The 24857-nt window shown below is 34.2% G+C and overlaps 4 protein-coding genes and 1 pseudogene across 4 annotated transcripts; 3 read left to right on the top strand and 2 right to left on the bottom strand.

The window, feature by feature from the left end:
* Positions 1–1794: 1794 nt before the first annotated feature.
* On the top strand, positions 1795–23624 carry LOC143533304 (MLO-like protein 1). The gene is made up of 15 exons (XM_077028132.1): positions 1795–1920; positions 4306–4363; positions 6012–6202; positions 10661–10663; positions 12722–12838; positions 12913–12973; positions 13176–13270; positions 13888–13962; positions 14037–14125; positions 20986–21035; positions 21137–21177; positions 21404–21613; positions 22016–22083; positions 22157–22217; positions 23176–23624. Exons 1-15 carry the CDS (start codon positions 1795–1797, stop codon positions 23404–23406), a joined length of 1476 nt encoding a protein of 491 aa, XP_076884247.1. The 3' UTR covers positions 23407–23624.
* On the top strand, positions 6288–9640 carry LOC143533241 (cytochrome P450 CYP749A22-like). Its single transcript, XM_077028085.1, has 8 exons — positions 6288–6362; positions 6499–6615; positions 6691–6751; positions 6883–7025; positions 8244–8422; positions 8650–9025; positions 9211–9262; positions 9363–9640. Exons 1-8 carry the CDS (start codon positions 6288–6290, stop codon positions 9638–9640), a joined length of 1281 nt encoding a protein of 426 aa, XP_076884200.1.
* Positions 11691–12575, bottom strand: LOC143533240 (uncharacterized). The gene is made up of 4 exons (XM_077028084.1): positions 12569–12575; positions 12257–12360; positions 12029–12167; positions 11691–11932 (listed from the first exon to the last, which is right to left on the bottom strand). Exons 1-4 carry the CDS (start codon positions 12573–12575, stop codon positions 11895–11897), a joined length of 288 nt encoding a protein of 95 aa, XP_076884199.1. The 3' UTR covers positions 11691–11894.
* LOC143533239 (cytochrome P450 CYP749A22-like) lies at positions 14225–15882 on the top strand (annotated as a pseudogene).
* On the bottom strand, positions 17933–19366 carry LOC143533238 (uncharacterized). Its single transcript, XM_077028082.1, has 4 exons — positions 19303–19366; positions 18499–18602; positions 18271–18409; positions 17933–18174 (listed from the first exon to the last, which is right to left on the bottom strand). Exons 1-4 carry the CDS (start codon positions 19364–19366, stop codon positions 18137–18139), a joined length of 345 nt encoding a protein of 114 aa, XP_076884197.1. The 3' UTR covers positions 17933–18136.
* Positions 23625–24857: the final 1233 nt, after the last annotated feature.

Below are 24857 nucleotides of genomic sequence, written 5' to 3'. Positions count from 1 at the left end.
TCAATACTTTTTTTAAAGCAAGTACCGTACCAATAATTCGTCTTAAAAAGAATATAATATATATGGATCTCGTGCTTGGTCTTTAGGGACCATTATCAGGTAATAATAATGTTTGTGGTTATCTTAAAACTTCACTAAGGAGTAAGGACGGACTCTTGTGTCTTAACTCGTAGATCATCTGTTGTAGTGAATATGAAATATAGAAAAACAAGTGTTACGTAGATGATGAAGCTAAATGACTGGTTATATATTAATTAATATTTAAAAAGGAAAATTACAAACCATGCCGCCCCACGCCTGTGAGAAATCTCACACCTGCACTCTCAGTGCCCACCGGTGACAATGATCCGAGCCTTTGCTGCCCACGTGCGGGGATGAATAGCCAAACCATACATATTCCATATGAGAGATAGTAAGAGCCTTATAATCGTATATTGCTCATACAGCTTAAGTTTGTTCAAGTCGTATGTGTCACAAAATGTCTAAGTAGTGAACCCTGGTATACAAACTAATAGTAGAAGCCAAAAGAAATACAAATAACATAGCTTTGATCGTTTGGTTTTAGAAAATTCGAATTACGTAAAAATGCATCACGGTTCTATGCATTCCGAAAGCAGGGGTAAAAGATGATGAAAGCACCCAGACAACCTTTGAAGATGATTTCAAGGGCTGCGTTTGAAGGAAACCTGAAAGGGTATTTCCGCTGCCTTCGTTCTAAATAATTACTTGATTGTTATGCATGGTCCCATAAATATAGTTTCACTCCTTGTTTTAATAATAAAAACATGGTTCGTATGAGTTGGTTTATATACATGTGTGTTTGTTTATAAATAATATTGAAAAGATATGGACTCGGATTGGGGTTGGATATACCATTTGGGGTAGAAAACACCCAGACCGTTGGACAAAAAACGCCAAAGGATAAGTCCGCAGGTGTGAACCCTCGATAGACCTATCAAGTAAGGGATTCCACTCTCTTGACTCTCACTCATACACATCACTTATCATACTACTTCTCACACTAGATGGTGGCTACAGAAAGCCCTTCTTCCTGCAACGTGGCTAATGACGTTGCTAGTATTGCAGATTCAGGTCACTTGCTCGGATTCAAGGCTTTCAAAACCACCTCAACCTGTGGAAACTTCGATCTTAACTTTTGTTTAGATTGATGTTTCTTCAAATATTAATGTTGTCTCATTCTTCTATTCAATTTAACTTTTTTGTTTTGTTTTCTATTTGAGAAATTGAGATTCTAGTCTAGTGGTATCAAAGTATATATTGTATAGTTTCCCTTCCTATGAGGGGGTCCGTCTGACAGGTTTCTGATTATAGAACCTCTTAACGTAGTTGTTATAATCTAGTAGAAGTGAAGAGAGAAGAATCTAAAACAAAAACAAATGTTTACAATATGTTTTAATGCATGAAAAAATGGTGTGTTAAAGAAACAATACATATGTGTTTAACAAGCAACACATCGTTTAAAAAAAGTAAAAAAAGAAAGAAACATACACGTGGTACGTGGTAAAAAGATAAAATGTAACAAAAAATTTTGACACCAATTCTAATTGTAAGGATTAGAATGAAGGCATTTGGTTGGAGAAACAAAGATGTTTTGTAACGAAAGAAGAAGTAATCACGAAACAAACAACAAAATTGGACGGGATTATTGGCGGCGAGAAGCATCTTACCGTCGGCTAACATTTCAATTCTGTCATCCGCTATTCATATTCATATTCATGTTCATCTTACACACCAACCCGCATTGAATATTCGAGTTAGTTTCCATTCAAAATCATGGGAGAGCAAGAAGGCGAAGGGACGTCGTTTGAGTATACACCTACACGGGTTGTTGCCGCCGTCTGCACCGTCATGGTCTGCGCTTCTCTCGCCATTGAACGCTTTCTGCATTATGCTGGCAAGGTTCGTGTTAAATATTAGGGTTATTTGTAATTTGTGTAATTTTCTTTTGAACGACCTAGGTACATGGGGTAAATCCAAAGACAAAAGGCAAGGCTGGCTCTCAACCATGGCATGGTGGTCGACCGGCACCGGCCAGACACTCCACTATGCTCGAGAATTTTTTAATATATATATATATATATATATATATATAGGGTTAGGTTAAAATAAAAACCCACTTGAGTTGTGAAAACTCTAGAAACTCATTCTCAACCACATGTTTTTAATTAAAGATTAAATCTTGTGGTCCACAATTAAAGTTAATAAAAAATGTAAAAGTTTATTTACATTTTCTCCCTCCTGAAAACATATATAAAAATTACTAAAAAAATGTAAAAAAAATAGCAAAACATTTTTTTTATGTTTTCGATGTTTTGTATTAAATGTAACATATATTACATGTAACCAAAAAAAAAATGATGTTACATAGGGTTTTCACGGGATTTCTCAACTCAAGAGGGTTTTCAAACTATACTCAAGAGGGTAAGGATCCTAAGAGAACCATTGGCAAATTGAGAACTTTGAGAACCATTTGGATCACTAAAAAAATATTTAAAAAATTATAAAATAAAAAAAACGAAAATTTTAAAAAAGTAAAAAACCAAAATTCTTATATTTCATTCCGGTTTCATAAAAAAAAACCGAATTTTTTTTCTTTTTAATTCGTATTACACATATACACATATGTATACTTTCATTTAATCTCTAGTTACGTAATGTACACATATGTACATTATCATTTACCTTAAATTATACATATGTGTATAGGAAAAAACATGTGTGTACATATAAAAAAAACATTTTTTTTTCTTTTTAATTCGTATTATACTTATACACATATGTATACTTTCATTTAATCTCTTGTTACGTAATGTACACATATGTATATTATCATTTACCTTAAATTATACATATGTGTATAGGAAAAAAACATGTGTGTACATGTATGTACATATTATACATATATGTATAATTTAGCTAAACTGAGAATTTTTTTTACGGTTTTTTTTAGAAACCGGGATGATAAATAAGAACTTTGGTTTTTTTAGTTTTTTAGTTTTTTTTTGTTTTATGATTTTTTTTTTTATTTTTGGGTTTTTTTGTGGTCCAAAATGGTTCTCACAGTTCTTAATTCCCAAAAAATTCTCACATGATCCTGATCCTATATATATATATAGGGTTAGGTTAAAATAAAAACCCACTTGAGTTATGAAAACTCTAGAAACCCATTCTCAATCACATATTTTTAATTAAAGTTTAAATCTTGTGGTCCACAATTAAAGTTAATAAAAAATGTAAACATATATATAACATTTTCTCTTTCCTGAAAACATATATAAAAATTAGTAAAAAATGTTAAAAAATAGCAAAAAAATGTTTTTTTGATTTTTCGATTTTTGTATTAAATGTAACAACACATATTACGTGTGTAACAAAAAAAAACAAAACAAAAAAAAGCGATGTTACATAGGGTTTTCACGGGTTTTCACAACTCAAGTGGGTTTTCATTTTATACTTCCCCGATATATGTATGTATGTATGTATTTTTTTCAAAAAAAAGTATAAAAGTATTAAGTTATAACATCAGCCCGCCCCAATTCATAATTAATAAGTCTTAAGTTCATAACCACTTAACCCAATTCAAATTGAGTTAATATGAATTAATATCTACCCTGTTCGTAAATTTATAACCTTTAACCAATCCAATTGCCCAATTAAAACCTTTACAAAAAATACTGAGGCGGGATCAAGCGAACGCCGAACATAACACCCTCCAGTCCTCTGACGGTGCCGGATTCGGCGTCCCTCCTCTGACCTTTGCTACTACGCCAGTTACCACTCCACAGTTAGATTTTTGAGTTTTTCACTGAAATACTGATTCTTAATGCTGTTAAACTAATAGTTAGTTATTTATATGCTTAGTTTTATAAAATTTAGGGTTAGTTGTTTGATTGTTATTTATGTTTAGTTGTTATTTATATGTTTAGTTTTATATAAAATTTAGTGCTATTTATATGTTTAGTTTTATATAATTTAGGGCTAATTGTTTGATTGCTATTTTCTTAAGAATTTATAATCGTCTTCGGCCCAATATTTTTCTAGAGATTTTCAGAGACGACCCTGACAAAAGGCTACCTCATATACCCACAATCGCAGACCAAGCCCACTATCTCCTGTTTTGAGGATTACCCATCGCCTGAAGGCCGACTGCGATAAAATCCGGCTAGGAATTCACACATGGTTTATGAATAACGAAGACAACAACAACTATGATAATAATTAACACTCTTTTGTTATTGAAATAATTGTAGAGTTTATTATCAAATTTGCATTGTTTATGTGCAGAAATTGACGAAGGATGGTAGGAAGCCACTATTTCAAGCCCTACAAAAAGTTAAAGAAGGTATTCTACTTTGGGAATTCTGGATTTAGATATTAACTAGGAAGATTCTCGGCGCGTTGCGCCGGGTTGATGTTATTGGCAGTTGTACTCATACAACTTATCAAATCGTGCAATGCGCATGTGAGTCGAGGTGAATTTGATTGGTGTCGGGTTACGAAACCAGTAATAACCCCGCCCCCACCTTCACCCCCAAATATATAATAATAAATTTGTTAACGCAAAAATACAACAAATTAACATAACAAAATATGCGTTGCGGCTACAAACCGATGACGCTGTGGTTGGTATCTAGTTACGGCTCCAAAAATAAAGCAAACCATAAATTCGTTCGCACCCAAATACAACAGTTTAACATATTTAAAATATAAAAAATGTGGCGAACAAAAAAACATGCGCGCTTAGTTGCGAATTGATATGAATTCGTAGATTCTGGAATCGAGGGACGAAAAAAGTAATAAAAAAACTTGCACGTTGTGTTTGCAAATAACGCTGATTTAGTCGGAATCGACGTTGTCGGCACTAAATCGTACACAGAAAATCATGTGTTGTGGTGAACTGACACGAGTTCGGTTGGTATCAGGTTACGACACCGAAGTTAAAGCAATGACCAAAAATATATGCGCGTTGTGGTCGTGACCTCACACAAATTCGTACAGAATTGATGGACAAAAAAAACTCGCGGGAAAAACAACCTTAGGTATCGACCGCGAGCTGATGCGAATGTGGCCGAAATCACTTGACGGTATCAATGGTAAAAAAACCTGTATTTTACGACAGCAAACCGACGTGAATTTAAAATCAAAAAACAAATAAAAAACAAATAAAAAGGTCGAATAACCACATGAGACAACGTTTACGTCACCAAACTTCTTAATTGTTATATATAATAATAATTCTAGCCTAAGATGCCGTTGCTGTGTTGATGTGAAACTTATAGCATTTTCATCCATTCCTCTATCTTCAAATCTAATATAAAATTATACTAAAACACAATATATTTTCTCTCTTATTTTCAATTAAATAATACTTTTTATACCTTTATAATTACATTTTCTCTCTCATTCACTCACAAGCACTTTCAAAATATATTAAAAGACATACAATATAAAGAAAAAAATCACTGCGTTTTCTTTTTCTTTCACTCACAACACCTTAAACACCTCCCTATATTATAAAAACCCAACTTACTAAATTTGATGGACGGATTCTGAATGCTCTAAATTATGCATAATTAAGACACGATGCACATGTCACCTGCTTTTGTACTAGCAACAAATAACACATAAACACACGTCATAATAACACATAAACGTTGTACTAAGTCGTGCTCTAGCTTTCCGAACCAACAAGACAAAGACACGCATCATAATTGACGTGAAACTTAGCCAGTTTTACGCAAATTAGACAAGGCACATTCACTGCTCTTTGCACTGTCAACCAATAACTATTAAGCTCGTATCATAGTTGGTACAAAGCTAAGCCATTTTTGTGCCGTTGCGCACAGGGTTACTACATTTTTGCCGATTAGGCTCACCATAGCACATGACACTACTCCAATTGCTAGTTAGTTTCAACATAAGTTGATTTTCCATGGAGGATATTTTTACGAAAAATGAGTAACTAATTGGTTCATAAACTTTTGGTGCAGAGTTGATGTTGTTGGGATTCATTTCACTATTATTATCAGTTTGTCAATCTAGAATTGTCACGATTTGTGTGGACGAAGATATTATGAAACACTTTCTTCCTTGTGCATTGCCTGACGACAAAGACCACCCGAATATTCTTCGTCATTTGCTAGAAAACACAGAATCACCTGTGGGTATTTGTGCTCAAAAGGTAATCAAGTATACTTTTTTGTTACGGTCATAAAACATTAAAACCAACAAACCCATCCAAACCGTATCAAATCAACCCACTCAACATGCTTTGTGGGTTTAATGGTTCGGTTGACGGTTTGGAAATTTGTAGTAAACCAAACCAACCATTTAAACTTCAGGCAAAACGGGCGATATTTACTTAGGTCGGATCAAGCTGTCCCACAAACTAAGTTTTTTTTTTTCGTTTTTGTAACTTTTTTTTATTGAATTACATATATAACTATTGTTTGTTTACCATTGTCATTTCTTAAACAGAATAAGGTCCCATTGTTATCCACCGAGGCATTGCATCATCTACACATCTTTATTTTTGTACTTGCTATTGTGCACGTGACATTTTCTGTTCTAACTGTTATATTTGGCGGGGCTAAGGTTAGTAAATCCCCTCGTGGGTGGTTTTTTTTTTTAATAACATTATGTAATTAATTTTTTTTTTTTACAAATTAGATAAGGCAGTGGAAGAAATGGGAAATATCTATCAAAGAAGACGAGTCCGACTCTTCGAAAGGTAATTTACTTTACTCGATTTTGTTTATATTTTGTTTCTAAAGTGTAAGTTTAAAAACTTTCGGGTCAAGCAGTGTTGAAAGCTCACATACTTGTGGGCTCGTAAACTCCTTCTTTATATTGGTCATTTAGTATTAACATTTCAGATTTTCATCGGTCTCATTTATGATGATTTACAGCTGCCGAGCCAGAATTCACAAATGTTAGAGATCATGACTTCATCACAAAAACGCTTTATGGGTCTTGGCAAACGTTCGGAGGCTTTAGGTTGGCTGGTAAATTATTACTGACGTTTGGACGCCATTTGGTTTTTGTTGCACATCATCTTATTATCGAACTATAAACAATATATGTTTGTTAGATGTTTGAAATAACATGTACTAAATCACAAAGTATTACACAAGTAACTTGCCAAAAAGAAACGTGTACATTTTTCATCACATCCCAAAAACAAAACTATTTTATTTTCGGTCAAACTAAACACGTAGAATTAATTACTCGGATGGTTCATATAGCTTACATGGATCGTAGGTTTGATCCTTAACTTTGAAAAATTGGCAAACAATTGGGACCACAAATGTTATTTCTCAAAGTTAAGAATCAAATTAACCTGCAGTCCATGTAAAAGCACATGGACTATCCGAGTAATTAACTCAAACAAGTATTATTGCAACTTTCAAACAGTGAAAGAGTGGTGAGCGTTTGATTATTGGATTATCCTCTTCAAGGTCCAAGTAATGGGCCTCGTGAGTTTTCCTTAATGGGTTCTCATGATTACAAAAAAGAAGTGCTATTACTTGCATTTCACGTCTTGAATGGTTTATGCGTGCAATCTTATCTTATCTATGTACCCAATTTGTACTAAACTCTAACGTTATCAACAATTTTGAAGAGATCATTCGCCAAGCAATTCTATGGATCAGTCACCGAACCAGATTATTGTGCTCTACGACTAGGATTTATTATGGTAACTTGTTTTAAGCGTCACTGTCTTTGTATTATCATTTTAGAAAGTACACAAATGATTTCATGATATTGTAGACGCATTGCAGGGGTAACCGAAAATTTAATTTTCACAAGTACATGATGCGTGCCCTCGAAGAGGATTTTAGGAAAGTTGTTGGCATCAGGCAAGTGGTTTCTACAAACCTACTATTTTGAGAACTACAACAATTGCATAAGTGATTTTATTTATGAATGCTTTCTTTCATCATCAAAATTTTGAAGCAATGATGTTAGAGCATTTCTGGTATCTTTATCTCTATTTTTGTAACTACACTAAAAATCACTACATTTTCTCTCTCATATACAATTAAATAATATTTTTTAAAATTTTTATCATTATATTTTCTCTCTCTTCCATTTACAACCACTTTCAAATATATTAAGAAATAAATAGAGGACAAACAGTGTTGCTTTAAATTTACTTATCTCTTTAAAATTTTTTCTCCCCTTTACTCACAATTACTTATAATCCTCTAAAAAAAATTTAGAGAACTCCCTCACATAATTATAGAGGAGCTGCCGAATCCGGGTTGGTCACAACCGAGGTGATATCAAGAACGGCGTTTGGTAGTAGTTATGTTGAAGGGAAGCATATATTTGAGATGGAGGCGAGATTAACAGCAATAACGGTTAGAAATGTGTACAGGTTACGGTTTCCAGGAATCAGGTAAGATCTGTATTAGTGAATAATACTGAAAACAAATCTCTTCACATAAAGAAATTACAATGAAAATAATAATAATAATAATATGCGAATAAACTATCCTAATATTTAATTCGCGTTATAGAAAATATAAGCTTAAAGATAAATGATAAATCCAACAATAATAACTGTAATGGATAATAAACTTGTATAACAATATTGGTCACTGATATTCACTGGTTGCATTTCAGTTTGATATCGAAAACAAAAGATGAAAGAGAAGCGGAGAAGCTTGAAAAGGCAATAAAGAAATCGATTCTAGACATTGTGAAGAAACGAAAGGAGAATACGGATGAAGAGGTTGATGAGTATGGAAGTGATTACCTTGGACAGCTTGTGAAAATGGCTAATGATCCTAATGAAAGTAACAGGATCACAATAGAGCACATGATTGATGAGATCAAAACCATATACGGGGCGGGTCATCTCACGACCACAAGCTTACTTTCGTGGACGGTTTTCCTTCTAGCGATTAATCAAGAATGGCAAGACAAGTTAAGGGAAGAAGTGATCGGGCTATTTGGTCAGAATATCCCAACTTCGGATGGCATTGCAAGACTTAAAACAGTAAGAAACTGTTTATTTTCCTTCTCATTATTATGTTATCTGGATTACTGCACTGTAAACGTAAAAAAAATAAAAAATAAAAAAAGAGGTTTTTTTAGTCGGGATTTAATAGGAGCAGCCTCTCTATCTCCTGAGATACGTTTGTTTGAATGTATATAAATTTGTTAACTTGTTGATCAATGCAGATGAACATGGGGATACATGAGTCACTAAGGCTATATCCCCCCGGTGCTAACGGTCACAAGAAAAGCCGAGAGGGAAATCAAATTGGGAAACCTTAAACTTTCAACCGGATTGAATATTTTCATCTCAATTCTTGCACTTCATCACAACTCAGAGATTTGGGGAAAGGATGTTCATTGTTTTCGACCCGAAAGATTCGTGAATGGCGTGGCTAAAGCTACCAACAACAATGCTGCGGCTTTTCTTCCTTTTGGGATGGGACCTCGAACTTGTGTTGGCTTAAATTTCACCACAAATGAAGCGAAGATTGCGCTTTCAATGATCTTGCAGCGTTATAGGCTCACCCTTTCGGATAATCATGTTCATTATCCGGCTGATGTGTACATCCTTACTCCTAAGAACGGCGTTAAAGTGATCCTTCATCCTGTTTGAAAGACGGTTATTTGTTCTCGCGTGTTAGAATCACTATGTTGAAGTGTTGATATTCAGTAATAAGAACTAGTGTCAATGATAGTGATACTTGTACATATTTACATGTTCTTACACTAGATATGCATATTGATACTGATATGAATGTCTAACTTCAGCGGTAGAGGTTGTTCTCGATTGAAGCTGCGGCCTTGATAATTCCTATCGAATTCTTTATACGTTAGAACTCGGATTTCAACTTAAAAATGGCTCAAGAACACTAGGTACAGCTATGGCTATCACTATAATCTATTAGCTAATCAAAATATATGATTGGATCCAAACAAATATAATTTGTAAAAATCGCTAGTTGCTAGTCGGGCGGTGCGGTGGAGACTAGAGATTAATCGGGATTAATCGAGTTTAATCGGGATTAATCGGATTGGACTTTAATGCATATTTTTCAAATTTATATATACACGCACACATTTTTTTATGTAATTTTCAGTTTTATACATACACAAACATATTTTGGCCAGCAATTGACTGAAATATCGCTGGAAACCGCTGGTTTTTGCTGGAATTTTGCCGGAAACCGTCGATTTTGACCAGATTTGATCGTTGACAGATTAATTAGCCGACTAGCCCAAAATTAATCAGTAAAGTGGGGACTAGCGATTAATCGGGGATTAATCGATGCCTAGTCGGGATTTTTGCAACACTGAATATAATTTAGTCCTTTTTATGTTTTAACTTATATAACTATCAAATGGCTCTCACTATAATTTAATAAATCATCAAAATCATTGATGGGATCCAAACAAATACTATACAGTCCTTTTAAGTTTAAACCTAACTATCAAATATCACCATCAAGATGATGTCAATGTCCATATCCTTTGGGCAAAAGAAGAGCTACAATAAACAAACTTATACACATAGAAAGCATAAATTGGTATCTTTGAATAATATCTCAAATGCATAATTCTCATTTGAACAAATGGAACATGACAAAAGCTTGACCATGTACATGAATGATTAAAGGGTGTTTTCAAGCAATGAGTGTGACAATGGATGGACCACACAACTTATACAATGCTTCCAAACTATGATCGTAAATGTTTTATTAATACTATGCAATCATAATAATAGTTTTACTCAAATATTTTAGATCTTGGTGGAGACCATACACATGACCAATAACCGAACGCGTTTTTTATTTGGGTGGTTCCACGCAATGAGTGTGACTATGGATGCCTGGATGGACCACACTGGAGGTGACTGGGTGAGCAATTTTGAGTTCAGCCCCGGTGATTGACCGCCAAACTGAAAGCAGGCAGTTGGTCATTGGTCTAATATTACATTTATTGGGTTTCTCGTTTCGGTCTCGGCCTAGAACCAGACGCCGTCTTCAATTTTAGACGCCGTCTTCAATTTTAATTCGGTCTGATATCACTGCGGTCTGGGTTGCGTGCCATGATCACCCTTAAGATCGTATGTCCAAAGCTAATAAAGCGGGACGCCTCCTAATTATGACTATTTAAGGTCTATGAATGTAAGCGTTACGTATTTGAACTATGGTGTAAAGAAGCCGAGCTGTTCATGAGCCACTTGAGATCAACTCGTCAAGACTTAAATTGAATTTAGCTTCAACGAGCTCAGCTTGAGCTTATATTTAAGCACATTTGGTAAACAGGTTAGCGTCTGGGCTTCACATATCAAGGTTGGCTAGGTTTACGAGCCTAAACATGCATTTTATCTATATAAATGTTTTAAAATATACTTCTTATGTATTTACATAGTAACACTATTATATATATAATATGCTAAAAATAATATATATATTGCATTATATACAAAAATTAAAATTATAAACGTACATAAAAATATATAACGATATAGAAACAATAATTAAATAAATAATAACCGAGTCAAGCATGAGCCAATATAGAGCTTGAAAAACCACTCACGAGCTGAGCTCGAGCTTATAAAGCCACTCATGAATCGAGCTCGGCTCGTTACACCTCTAAATTTAGAACATATGATCACTTAACTATGATCACTTATCACTTCAGACATTCAAAAACTCTCTTCTTTAACACAATTTGTTTTCTTACAGCTGATAATCAGATTCCAGTTATTCCATATCACATAACTATATTAAAATGCGGCGTCAAACAAGCAGTAACGTACTAAAATAACACAATTTTACCCAAATTTATTGTCATCACTTAACAACATCGAAAACAAGATTATACGTATCTGAATCTGCAACCTATTAACCTCCACAGCAGGATCCACATGCAGGTAGCGAGTCTGCACAAAGACAAAACAACAGTCTCATCAATACTGCTACAGAGGCGCTACATGTTATAATAAATAAATCAAATGAAAATATTTGGAATAACATACTGTGGTCTATGCCTCTAACATTGTCTAATCCACGTGGCGGCCCACGAGGACCGCCACCATAAGGACCGCCAGGGCCGCCGCCACCGCCCCATTTCGTGCTGGAACCAGATGACTTCTTGTAGCCATTAGATTTCTCCATCTACAAATGCAAGGCATACATACATAACATAATGTTTAATAATAGGCATTATTGCATATATGGAGACGAATTTTGGGAATTAATATTACCGAAAACATAGTGGCGAAGAACACGGAAATGAAATTAATGATTGCCCAAAAGAAATCAATGATTGGTCTGAGACGCCATATTGATCGATTGGATTTCACAACACCTACGAATCAACATAAAGTAAAAAAGTTTAAAAAAAATGTCACACTGCAAATTACTTACCTAATGCACCTAGGAATCAACTGAAGTTTAAAAAATATATATACTAAAAATTTAACTTGCGCCAATGACTTTCTAGTGCAGATGATGAACCGAAACATTTACTAGTAACTTATGCATTTTCTCTACAAGATCTTTGTAGTAAACCAAACCAACCATTTAAACTTCAGGCAAAACGGGCGATATTTACTTAGGTCGGATCAAGCTGTCCCACAAACTAAGTTTTTTGTTTCGTTTTTGTAACTTTTTTTTATTGAATTACATATATAACTATTGTTTGTTTACCATTGTCATTTCTTAAACAGAATAAGGTCCCATTGTTATCCACCGAGGCATTGCATCATCTACACATCTTTATTTTTGTACTTGCTATTGTGCACGTGACATTTTCTGTTCTAACTGTTATATTTGGCGGGGCTAAGGTTAGTAAATCCCCTCGTGGGTGGTTTTTTTTTTTTAATAACATTATGTAATTAATTTTTTTTTTACAAATTAGATAAGGCAGTGGAAGAAATGGGAAATATCTATCAAAGAAGACGAGTCCGACTCTTCGAAAGGTAATTTACTTTACTCGATTTTGTTTATATTTTGTTTCTAAAGTGTAAGTTTAAAAACTTTCGGGTCAAGCAGTGTTGAAAGCTCACCAAAATAGCAGAAGATGTATTCACATACTTGTGGGCTCGTAAACTCCTTCTTTATATTGGTCATTTAGTATTAACATTTCAGATTTTCATCGGTCTCATTTATGATGATTTACAGCTGCCGAGCCGGAATTCACAAATGTTAGAGATCATGACTTCATCACAAAACGCTTTATGGGTCTTGGCAAACGTTCGGAGGCTTTAGGTTGGCTGGTAAATTATTACTGACGTTTGGACGCCATTTGGTTTTTGTTGCACATCATCTTATTATCGAACTATAAACAATATATGTTTGTTAGATGTTTGAAATAACATGTACTAAATCACAAAGTATTACACAAGTAACTTGCCAAAAAGAAACGTGTACATTTTTCATCACATCCCAAAAACAAAACTATTTTATTTTCGGTCAAACTAAACACGTAGAATTAATTACTCGGATGATTCATATAGCTTACATGGATCGTAGGTTTGATCCTTAACTTTGAAAAATTGGCAAACAATTGGGACCACAAATGTTATTTCTCAAAGTTAAGAATCAAATTAACCTGCAGTCCATGTAAAAGCACATGGACTATCCGAGTAATTAACTCAAACAAGTATTATTGCAACTTTCAAACAGTGAAAGAGTGGTGAGCGTTTGATTATTGGATTATCCTCTTCAAGGTCCAAGTAATGGGCCTCGTGAGTTTTCCTTAATGGGTTCTCATGATTACAAAAAAGAAGTGCTATTACTTGCATTTCACGTCTTGAATGGTTTATGCGTGCAATCTTATCTTATCTATGTACCCAATTTGTACTAAACTCTAACGTTATCAACAATTTTGAAGAGATCATTCGCCAAGCAATTCTATGGATCAGTCACCGAACCAGATTATTGTGCTCTACGACTAGGATTTATTATGGTAACTTGTTTTAAGCGTCACTGTCTTTGTATTATCATTTTAGAAAGTACACAAATGATTTCATGATATTGTAGACGCATTGCAGGGGTAACCGAAAATTTAATTTTCACAAGTACATGATGCGTGCCCTCGAAGACGATTTTAGGAAAGTTGTTGGCATCAGGCAAGTGGTTTCTACAAACCTACTATTTTGAGAACTACAACAATTGCATAAGTGATTTTATTTATGAATGCTTTCTTTCATCATCAAAATTTTGAAGCAATGATGTTAGAGCATTTCTGGTATCTTTATCTCTATTTTTGTAACTACACTAAAAATCACTACATTTTCTCTCTCATATACAATTAAATAATATTTTTTAAAATTTTTATCATTATATTTTCTCTCTCTTCCATTTACAACCACTTTCAAATATATTAAGAAATAAATAGAGGACAAACAGTGTTGCTTTAAATTTACTTATCTCTTTAAAATTTTTTCTCCCCTTTACTCACAATTACTTATAATCCTCTAAAAAAAATTTAGAGAACTCCCTCACATAATTATAGAGGAGCTGCCGAATCCGGGTTGGTCACAACCGAGGTGATATCAAGAACGGCGTTTGGTAGTAGTTATGTTGAAGGGAAGCATATATTTGAGATGGAGGCGAGATTAACAGCAATAACGGTTAGAAATGTGTACAGGTTACGGTTTCCAGGAATCAGGTAAGATCTGTATTAGTGAATAATACTGAAAACAAATCTCTTCACATAAAGAAATTACAATGATAATAATAATAATAATATGCGAATAAACTATCCTAATATTTAATTCGCATTATAGAAAATATAAGCTTAAAGATAAATGATAAATCCAACAATAATAACTGTAATGGATAATAAACTTGTCTAACAATATTGGTCACTGATATTCACTGGTTGCATTTCAGTTTGATATCGAAAACAAAAGATGAAAGAGAAGCGGAGAAGCTTGAAAAGGCAATAAAGAAATCGATTCTAGACATTGTGAAGAAACGAAAGGAGAATACGGATGAAGAGGTTGATGAGTATGGAAGTGATTACCTTGGACAGCTTGTGAAAATGGCTAATGATCCTAATGAAAGTAACAGGATCACAATAGAGCACATGATTGATGAGATCAAAACCATATACGGGGCGGGTCATCTCACGACCACAAGCTTACTTTCGTGGACGGTTTTCCTTCTAGCGATTAATCAAGAATGGCAAGACAAGTTAAGGGAAGAAGTGATCGGGCTATTTGGTCAGAATATCCCAACTTCGGATGGCATTGCAAGACTTAAAACAGTAAGAAACTGTTTATTTTCCTTCTCATTATTATGTTATCTGGATTACTGCACTGTAAACGTAAAAAAAATAAAAAATAAAAAAAGAGGTTTTTTTAGTCGGGATTTAATAGGAGCAGCCTCTCTATCTCCTGAGATACGTTTGTTTGAATGTATATAAATTTGTTAACTTGTTGATCAATGCAGATGAACATGGGGATACATGAGTCACTAAGGCTATATCCCCCCGGTGCTAACGGTCACAAGAAAAGCCGAGAGGGAAATCAAATTGGGAAACCTTAAACTTTCAACCGGATTGAATATTTTCATCTCAATTCTTGCACTTCATCACAACTCAGAGATTTGGGGAAAGGATGTTCATTGTTTTCGACCCGAAAGATTCGTGAATGGCGTGGCTAAAGCTACCAACAACAATGCTGCGGCTTTTCTTCCTTTTGGGATGGGACCTCGAACTTGTGTTGGCTTAAATTTCACCACAAATGAAGCGAAGATTGCGCTTTCAATGATCTTGCAGCGTTATAGGCTCACCCTTTCGGATAATCATGTTCATTATCCGGCTGATGTGTACATCCTTACTCCTAAGAACGGCGTTAAAGTGATCCTTCATCCTGTTTGAAAGACGGTTATTTGTTCTCGCGTGTTAGAATCACTATGTTGAAGTGTTGATATTCAGTAATAAGAACTAGTGTCAATGATAGTGATACTTGTACATATTTACATGTTCTTACACTAGATATGCATATTGATACTGATATGAATGTCTAACTTCAGCGGTAGAGGTTGTTCTCGATTGAAGCTGCGGCCTTGATAATTCCTATCGAATTCTTTATACGTTAGAACTCGGATTTCAACTTAAAAATGGCTCAAGAACACTAGGTACAGCTATGGCTATCACTATAATCTATTAGCTAATCAAAATATATGATTGGATCCAAACAAATATAATTTGTAAAAATCGCTAGTTGCTAGTCGGGCGGTGCGGTGGAGACTAGAGATTAATCGGGATTAATCGAGTTTAATCGGGATTAATCGGATTGGACTTTAATGCATATTTTTCAAATTTATATATACACGCACACATTTTTTTATGTAATTTTCAGTTTTATACATACACAAACATATTTTGGCCAGCAATTGACTGAAATATCGCTGGAAACCGCTGGTTTTTGCTGGAATTTTGCCGGAAACCGTCGATTTTGACCAGATTTGATCGTTGACAGATTAATTAGCCGACTAGCCCAAAATTAATCAGTAAAGTGGGGACTAGCGATTAATCGGGGATTAATCGATGCCTAGTCGGGATTTTTGCAACACTGAATATAATTTAGTCCTTTTTATGTTTTAACTTATATAACTATCAAATGGCTCTCACTATAATTTAATAAATCATCAAAATCATTGATGGGATCCAAACAAATACTATACAGTCCTTTTAAGTTTAAACCTAACTATCAAATATCACCATCAAGATGATGTCAATGTCCATATCCTTTGGGCAAAAGAAGAGCTACAATAAACAAACTTATACACATAGAAAGCATAAATTGGTATCTTTGAATAATATCTCAAATGCATAATTCTCATTTGAACAAATGGAACATGACAAAAGCTTGACCATGTACATGAATGATTAAAGGGTGTTTTCAAGCAATGAGTGTGACAATGGATGGACCACACAACTTATACAATGCTTCCAAACTATGATCGTAAATGTTTTATTAATACTATGCAATCATAATAATAGTTTTACTCAAATATTTTAGATCTTGGTGGAGACCATACACATGACCAATAACCGAACGCGTTTTTTATTTGGGTGGTTCCACGCAATGAGTGTGACTATGGATGCCTGGATGGACCACACTGGAGGTGACTGGGTGAGCAATTTTGAGTTCAGCCCCGGTGATTGACCGCCAAACTGAAAGCAGGCAGTTGGTCATTGGTCTAATATTACATTTATTGGGTTTCTCGTTTCGGTCTCGGCCTAGAACCAGACGCCGTCTTCAATTTTAGACGCCGTCTTCAATTTTAATTCGGTCTGATATCACTGCGGTCTGGGTTGCGTGCCATGATCACCCTTAAGATCGTATGTCCAAAGCTAATAAAGCGGGACGCCTCCTAATTATGACTATTTAAGGTCTATGAATGTAAGCGTTACGTATTTGAACTATGGTGTAAAGAAGCCGAGCTGTTCATGAGCCACTTGAGATCAACTCGTCAAGACTTAAATTGAATTTAGCTTCAACGAGCTCAGCTTGAGCTTATATTTAAGCACATTTGGTAAACAGGTTAGCGTCTGGGCTTCACATATCAAGGTTGGCTAGGTTTACGAGCCTAAACATGCATTTTATCTATATAAATGTTTTAAAATATATTTCTTATGTATTTACATAGTAACACTATTATATATATAATATGCTAAAAATAATATATATATTGCATTATATACAAAAATTAAAATTATAAACGTACATAAAAATATATAACGATATAGAAACAATAATTAAATAAATAATAACCGAGTCAAGCATGAGCCAATATAGAGCTTGAAAAACCACTCACGAGCTGAGCTCGAGCTTATAAAGCCACTCATGAATCGAGCTCGGCTCGTTACACCTCTAAATTTAGAACATATGATCACTTAACTATGATCACTTATCACTTCAGACATTCAAAAACTCTCTTCTTTAACACAATTTGTTTTCTTACAGCTGATAATCAGATTCCAGTTATTCCATATCACATAACTATATTAAAATGCGGCGTCAAACAAGCAGTAACGTACTAAAATAACACAATTTTACCCAAATTTATTGTCATCACTTAACAACATCGAAAACAAGATTATACGTATCTGAATCTGCAACCTATTAACCTCCACAGCAGGATCCACATGCAGGTAGCGAGTCTGCACAAAGACAAAACAACAGTCTCATCAATACTGCTACAGAGGCGCTACATGTTATAATAAATAAATCAAATGAAAATATTTGGAATAACATACTGTGGTCTATGCCTCTAACATTGTCTAATCCACGTGGCGGCCCACGAGGACCGCCACCATAAGGACCGCCAGGGCCGCCGCCACCGCCCCATTTCGTGCTGGAACCAGATGACTTCTTGTAGCCATTAGATTTCTCCATCTACAAATGCAAGGCATACATACATAACATAATGTTTAATAATAGGCATTATTGCATATATGGAGACGAATTTTGGGAATTAATATTACCGAAAACATAGTGGCGAAGAACACGGAAATGAAATTAATGATTGCCCAAAAGAAATCAATGATTGGTCTGAGACGCCATATTGATCGATTGGATTTCACAACACCTACGAATCAACATAAAGTAAAAAAGTTTAAAAAAAATGTCACACTGCAAATTACTTACCTAATGCACCTAGGAATCAACTGAAGTTTAAAAAATATATATACTAAAAATTTAACTTGCACCAATGACTTTCTAGTGCAGATGATGAACCGAAACATTTACTAGTAACTTATGCATTTTCTCTACAAGATCTTTGTAGTAAACCAAACCAACCATTTAAACTTCAGGCAAAACGGGCGATATTTACTTAGGTCGGATCAAGCTGTCCCACAAACTAAGTTTTTTGTTTCGTTTTTGTAACTTTTTTTTATTGAATTACATATATAACTATTGTTTGTTTACCATTGTCATTTCTTAAACAGAATAAGGTCCCATTGTTATCCACCGAGGCATTGCATCATCTACACATCTTTATTTTTGTACTTGCTATTGTGCACGTGACATTTTCTGTTCTAACTGTTATATTTGGCGGGGCTAAGGTTAGTAAATCCCCTCGTGGGTGGTTTTTTTTTTTTAATAACATTATGTAATTAATTTTTTTTTTACAAATTAGATAAGGCAGTGGAAGAAATGGGAAATATCTATCAAAGAAGACGAGTCCGACTCTTCGAAAGGTAATTTACTTTACTCGATTTTGTTTATATTTTGTTTCTAAAGTGTAAGTTTAAAAACTTTCGGGTCAAGCAGTGTTGAAAGCTCACCAAAATAGCAGAAGATGTATTCACATACTTGTGGGCTCGTAAACTCCTTCTTTATATTGGTCATTTAGTATTAACATTTCAGATTTTCATCGGTCTCATTTATGATGATTTACAGCTGCCGAGCCGGAATTCACAAATGTTAGAGATCATGACTTCATCACAAAACGCTTTATGGGTCTTGGCAAACGTTCGGAGGCTTTAGGTTGGCTGGTAAATTATTACTGACGTTTGGACGCCATTTGGTTTTTGTTGCACATCATCTTATTATCGAACTATAAACAATATATGTTTGTTAGATGTTTGAAATAACATGTACTAAATCACAAAGTATTACACAAGTAACTTGCCAAAAAGAAACGTGTACATTTTTCATCACATCCCAAAAACAAAACTATTTTATTTTCGGTCAAACTAAACACGTAGAATTAATTACTCGGATGATTCATATAGCTTACATGGATCGTAGGTTTGATCCTTAACTTTGAAAAATTGGCAAACAATTGGGACCACAAATGTTATTTCTCAAAGTTAAGAATCAAATTAACCTGCAGTCCATGTAAAAGCACATGGACTATCCGAGTAATTAACTCAAACAAGTATTATTGCAACTTTCAAACAGTGAAAGAGTGGTGAGCGTTTGATTATTGGATTATCCTCTTCAAGGTCCAAGTAATGGGCCTCGTGAGTTTTCCTTAATGGGTTCTCATGATTACAAAAAAGAAGTGCTATTACTTGCATTTCACGTCTTGAATGGTTTATGCGTGCAATCTTATCTTATCTATGTACCCAATTTGTACTAAACTCTAACGTTATCAACAATTTTGAAGAGATCATTCGCCAAGCAATTCTATGGATCAGTCACCGAACCAGATTATTGTGCTCTACGACTAGGATTTATTATGGTAACTTGTTTTAAGCGTCACTGTCTTTGTATTATCATTTTAGAAAGTACACAAATGATTTCATGATATTGTAGACGCATTGCAGGGGTAACCGAAAATTTAATTTTCACAAGTACATGATGCGTGCCCTCGAAGACGATTTTAGGAAAGTTGTTGGCATCAGGCAAGTGGTTTCTACAAACCTACTATTTTGAGAACTACAACAATTGCATAAGTGATTTTATTTATGAATGCTTTCTTTCATCATCAAAATTTTGAAGCAATGATGTTAGAGCATTTCTGGTATCTTTATCTCTATTTTTGTAACTACACTAAAAATCACTACATTTTCTCTCTCATATACAATTAAATAATATTTTTTAAAATTTTTATCATTATATTTTCTCTCTCTTTCATTTACAACCACTTTCAAATATATTAAGAAATAAATAGAGGACAAACAGTGTTGCTTTAAATTTACTCAAAATTTACTTATCTCTTTAAAATTTTCTCTCCTCTTTACTCACAATTACTTATAATCCTCTAAAAAAAATTTAGAGAACTCCCTCACATAATTATAGAGGAGCTGCCGGGAATGCTTTAAAGAGTAACCTTATTGACTTATGAAAGTCAAAAGTGGGCTATGATGATATATATGCATGTTGAACAAATCCGACTAAGCGCCGATTCATCATCGGTTAATCCCAGTTAATTCAAATTAATTGCTAGTCCCCTCCCCACCGTCCGACTAGGGACTAGCAGTTACTACAACAATGCTAATATGTGCTTTTATTGATTGTAGTTGGTATTTATGGATATTTGTGATCATATTCTTGTTGCTGAATATTGACGGTACGCGACACTTTTCTAAGTTAAGTATATTATTCAAGTATTATTAGATTATTTAAAGGCTTTTTGTCACAAGGTATTTTTGTTCCTTGGTTTTCTTGCAGGTTGGCATACATATTTTTGGATAGCTTTTATTCCCTTCATGGTAAAGTCGCCCAACTTAAAAATATGCATCACCAAATAAAGAACCAGTGTAGTAGCCATGAGTTCATGACATCATTTATAGTATGAAATATAAAATAGGGTAAATATCATTTAAAAAAAAACTTATTTTGCATGAAAATACCAAATTTTGGTATATTTAAGTAAATATTTTGGTTTTTATAATTTTCTTTTCTGCTTTTAATAACATAATATAATGATGTTCTCAGCTTCTACTTGCTGTGGGTACCAAACTAGAACACGTAATCATTCAGTTGGCACATGAGGTTGCTGAGAGACATATAGCCATAGAAGGTGAATTGGTGGTAAAACCTTCAGATGAGCACTTTTGGTTTCATCGACCAAAGATCGTTCGTCACTTTATACATTTTATCCTTTTCCAAAACGCGTTTGAGATCTCATTCTTCTTCTGGATACTAGTAAGTTTTATCTCGTAAAGCCCATATAATCAGGGGTGACAAAACGGGTGGATCGAGTAATGTGTCACAAACGAGTTCATGCAAGAACAAGTGGCTTAAACTTGCATTATCACAATGATTATATGTTTTATATAGTTACACAAGTTGTATTATTACAATGATTTTTTTTTTTTGAAACGGCTATAATGACAATGATAATATATTTTTTAATCAAAATTATTTATGACGATTTAAGCATCACACTTAACTACTTATAAATTATTTTCATACTTAATCACTTATGAAATAATACAACTCGAATTGACCCGTTTTAATACAAGTTTTTCAAAATTGTCACCTTTAGAAAAAAAAAAATAATATCTATAAATGGATAGAAATTGATCAAATTTGTCATGTCAACAGGTTCAATTTGGCCCCCATTCATGCATAATGGGGAAATTGATTTACATCATCCCAAGACTCATTATTGGGTAATGCATGATTATTATTCCTGTTTTAGGCCTTTTTTAGTTTGCCTGTAAGATGTTTCTTTATTTGTTTTAGGGCGTTTGTTCAAGTTATGTGTAGTTACAGTACTCTACCACTTTATGCGCTTGTCACACAGGTAACTAGTTTCATTCTCAAATTGTATGAACTTTGGGTTTAAGGTAGGGGTAACAATTCTGGGCATAACCTCAACCCAACATGAAATTAATTAGATTTTGGGTTTGTTTGAGTTGACTTGTTTAATTAAATGGGTCGTTTTTGGGTTGACTGGTTTAATTAAACTTGTCATGTTCGAGCTGGCCTATTAGCATGTTTAGTTAAATAATCCACTAACCTGCTTAACCCATTTTTTGACAACCCACCAACTTGATTAGTATGCTTTAACTTTGTTATCACCCGCAAACACGTTTAGATAAATGGGTTCTTCCTTAATTTAACGAGTCATGTTCGGGTTGGCCTAGTTATAACTTGTTTAGTTAAAAAGGTCAACCCGTCAACTTGTTTAGTTAAATATGTTGACCCATCAAACTGCTTAGGTAAGCAGGTTGCCCTGCCAAATTGCTTAGCTTTTTTCTTTTCTTTCTTTTTTTCTTAAAGGCCAAATTTATTAAACTAAAAGAGGGATCACTTACAAGACAAAAGCAGCCCACAAACAAACAAAAACAAAAACAAAAACAAGAAACAAAATCAATCACTACCCGTTTAAACAAGTCCATCACTAAAAATTCGACCTCCCAACCTGTTTAAACAAGTCAATCACTAACCGTTTATAACGCGTGTAACCCATTATTTTTTGACAACTCACCAACTCAATTAACACATTTACAACTTGGTTATCATCCACCAACCAGCTTGACACGTTTGGATAAATAGGCTACGTTCAGGTTACATGATTTTAAGTGTTAGGGTTGATGTTTTAACATTAATAAAAATAGAGTCATGTTCGGTTAAAACTATTCAACCCACCAACCCGCTAACAGGATACGATTGACACCTCTACTATAAGATCAAAACTTTATTTCTTGGATCATACTAAAAACACCAAAAAGTTAACACACTAAATGGTTATTATGTAGATGGGAAGCAATTTCAAGAAGTCAATGTTTGATGAGCATGTGCAAGCAGGTCTTATTAGTTGGGCCCAAAAAGCCAAGAAAAAGAATGCTCTAACCAGCACCACCACCAAACGTCAAGATGGTTCGGGTTCTAGTGATGGTGATGGTGGTGGTGGCGGTCCACGTGACAGTGGTCCTGATGCCGAGCTGCATGGCATTCATATTGCTACAGATTCACAACAAGGTACATAGAGGTTTAGAAATGGTTGATATGAGATTGTAAACTGATGTATATGAGCCCATACATGATACAACATCCCGGTCAATGATCGATAACAGAATTTTATCAACCCATGAAGATCATGGAATGATTTTCCGATGTGACGGTTTTAAGCTTGTAAATATATCATTATTAGTTTTTGTGATGTACGATTTGTAGGGCTAAAACTAGTTAGGCTTATGTAACAATATTACCGTTGCTGGTTGCGGTTACTTTTGGGCTTATTAGGCCTTTTATGTAACCAAGGGGTCTAGACTATAAATAGTCTAGAGTATGCACTAGGCCCCTAAGAACTCTTAATAAAAATCATATTTTTCACATAGTTAACGATGTTGTTTCTCTACTCGTTCAATTCGTTCTTCTTCATGGTTCGAGATTCAAGTGTTATAGATCAATTATGGGGATCTATAGCACGGATTGATTCGAGATATTGCACATTTCCGGGAACTGCAATTGAGCTTATAGCTCAATAGGTTGAGGATTCAGATCATTTAGGGTTAACACTTGTGAATAATTGTCGAAAAAAGACCAGATTTTATTTATTGAGTTGTAAGGGCATTGTGAAGTTTTTTAATAGCATCTTGTATTTATTAAAAATGGGACCAATATAAATTTTAAGAACTAGTTGTAATGATCAATCTCAATTTTAGAAAAAAATATGTTATATGGAGTGGGCGATATTATTAGACATTTATTTTATTTGAATTTTGGTGAAAAAATTAAATAGTGGCGAATATTATTTTTATTTTTTCTATTGAAGTCCGATTATGGTTCCAATAAGTAACGATTTTAAAGCCCGTTGTATATAGTTTCACTAACGTTTCGAATCATGGTGTATAAAAGAACGGTGTGTCAATATAACACCAGTTAGTTGCCCGTGGTAAATATTTAGGAAACACCGATTAAATGCCCGTTGTAAATATTTAGTAAAACCTAGTTAGGACCCGCTTTAAATAGTGGATATTTACAGTTATTACACCGGTCAGTAAACCTTGTTAAGTAATAGACATTGGCGGATCCAGCATACAAACGGGTGGTTCCCCGGAACCACCCGAGTTTCGAAATAATAGTGTACGGATATATAGAAGACGCGTAGGAACCACCTTATAAATTAAGAGGGAACCACCTAAAAAAAATTCCTGGATCCGCCACTGGTAATAGATTCCATTTTATGCAACGCAATATTTAAACTAGTTTTGAGACCGTTAAAAAAACGCAGTATAACCGTGATAAAAATCGTTTTTTCTGTACTAGTGATTTTTAATTAAATTATATATCTGTTCATGCCAAATATTGGTCATGGTATTAAATTCACTAGTCCAAAACAAGATATTGACAAATCAATCATTATAATTAGCACAATGACTAGCTACCAACTATACAGATTATATATATATGTGATTGGCTAAAAACAACACACATA

The sequence above is a fragment of the Bidens hawaiensis genome, unplaced genomic scaffold, assembly GCF_021521415.1.
Source record: "Bidens hawaiensis isolate Kalapana, Puna unplaced genomic scaffold, B.hawaiensis_p1.1 tig00009659_1, whole genome shotgun sequence".
In the NCBI taxonomy this organism is placed as follows: domain Eukaryota; kingdom Viridiplantae; phylum Streptophyta; class Magnoliopsida; order Asterales; family Asteraceae; genus Bidens; species Bidens hawaiensis.
This window is presented reverse-complemented; position numbering and strand designations above follow the sequence as displayed.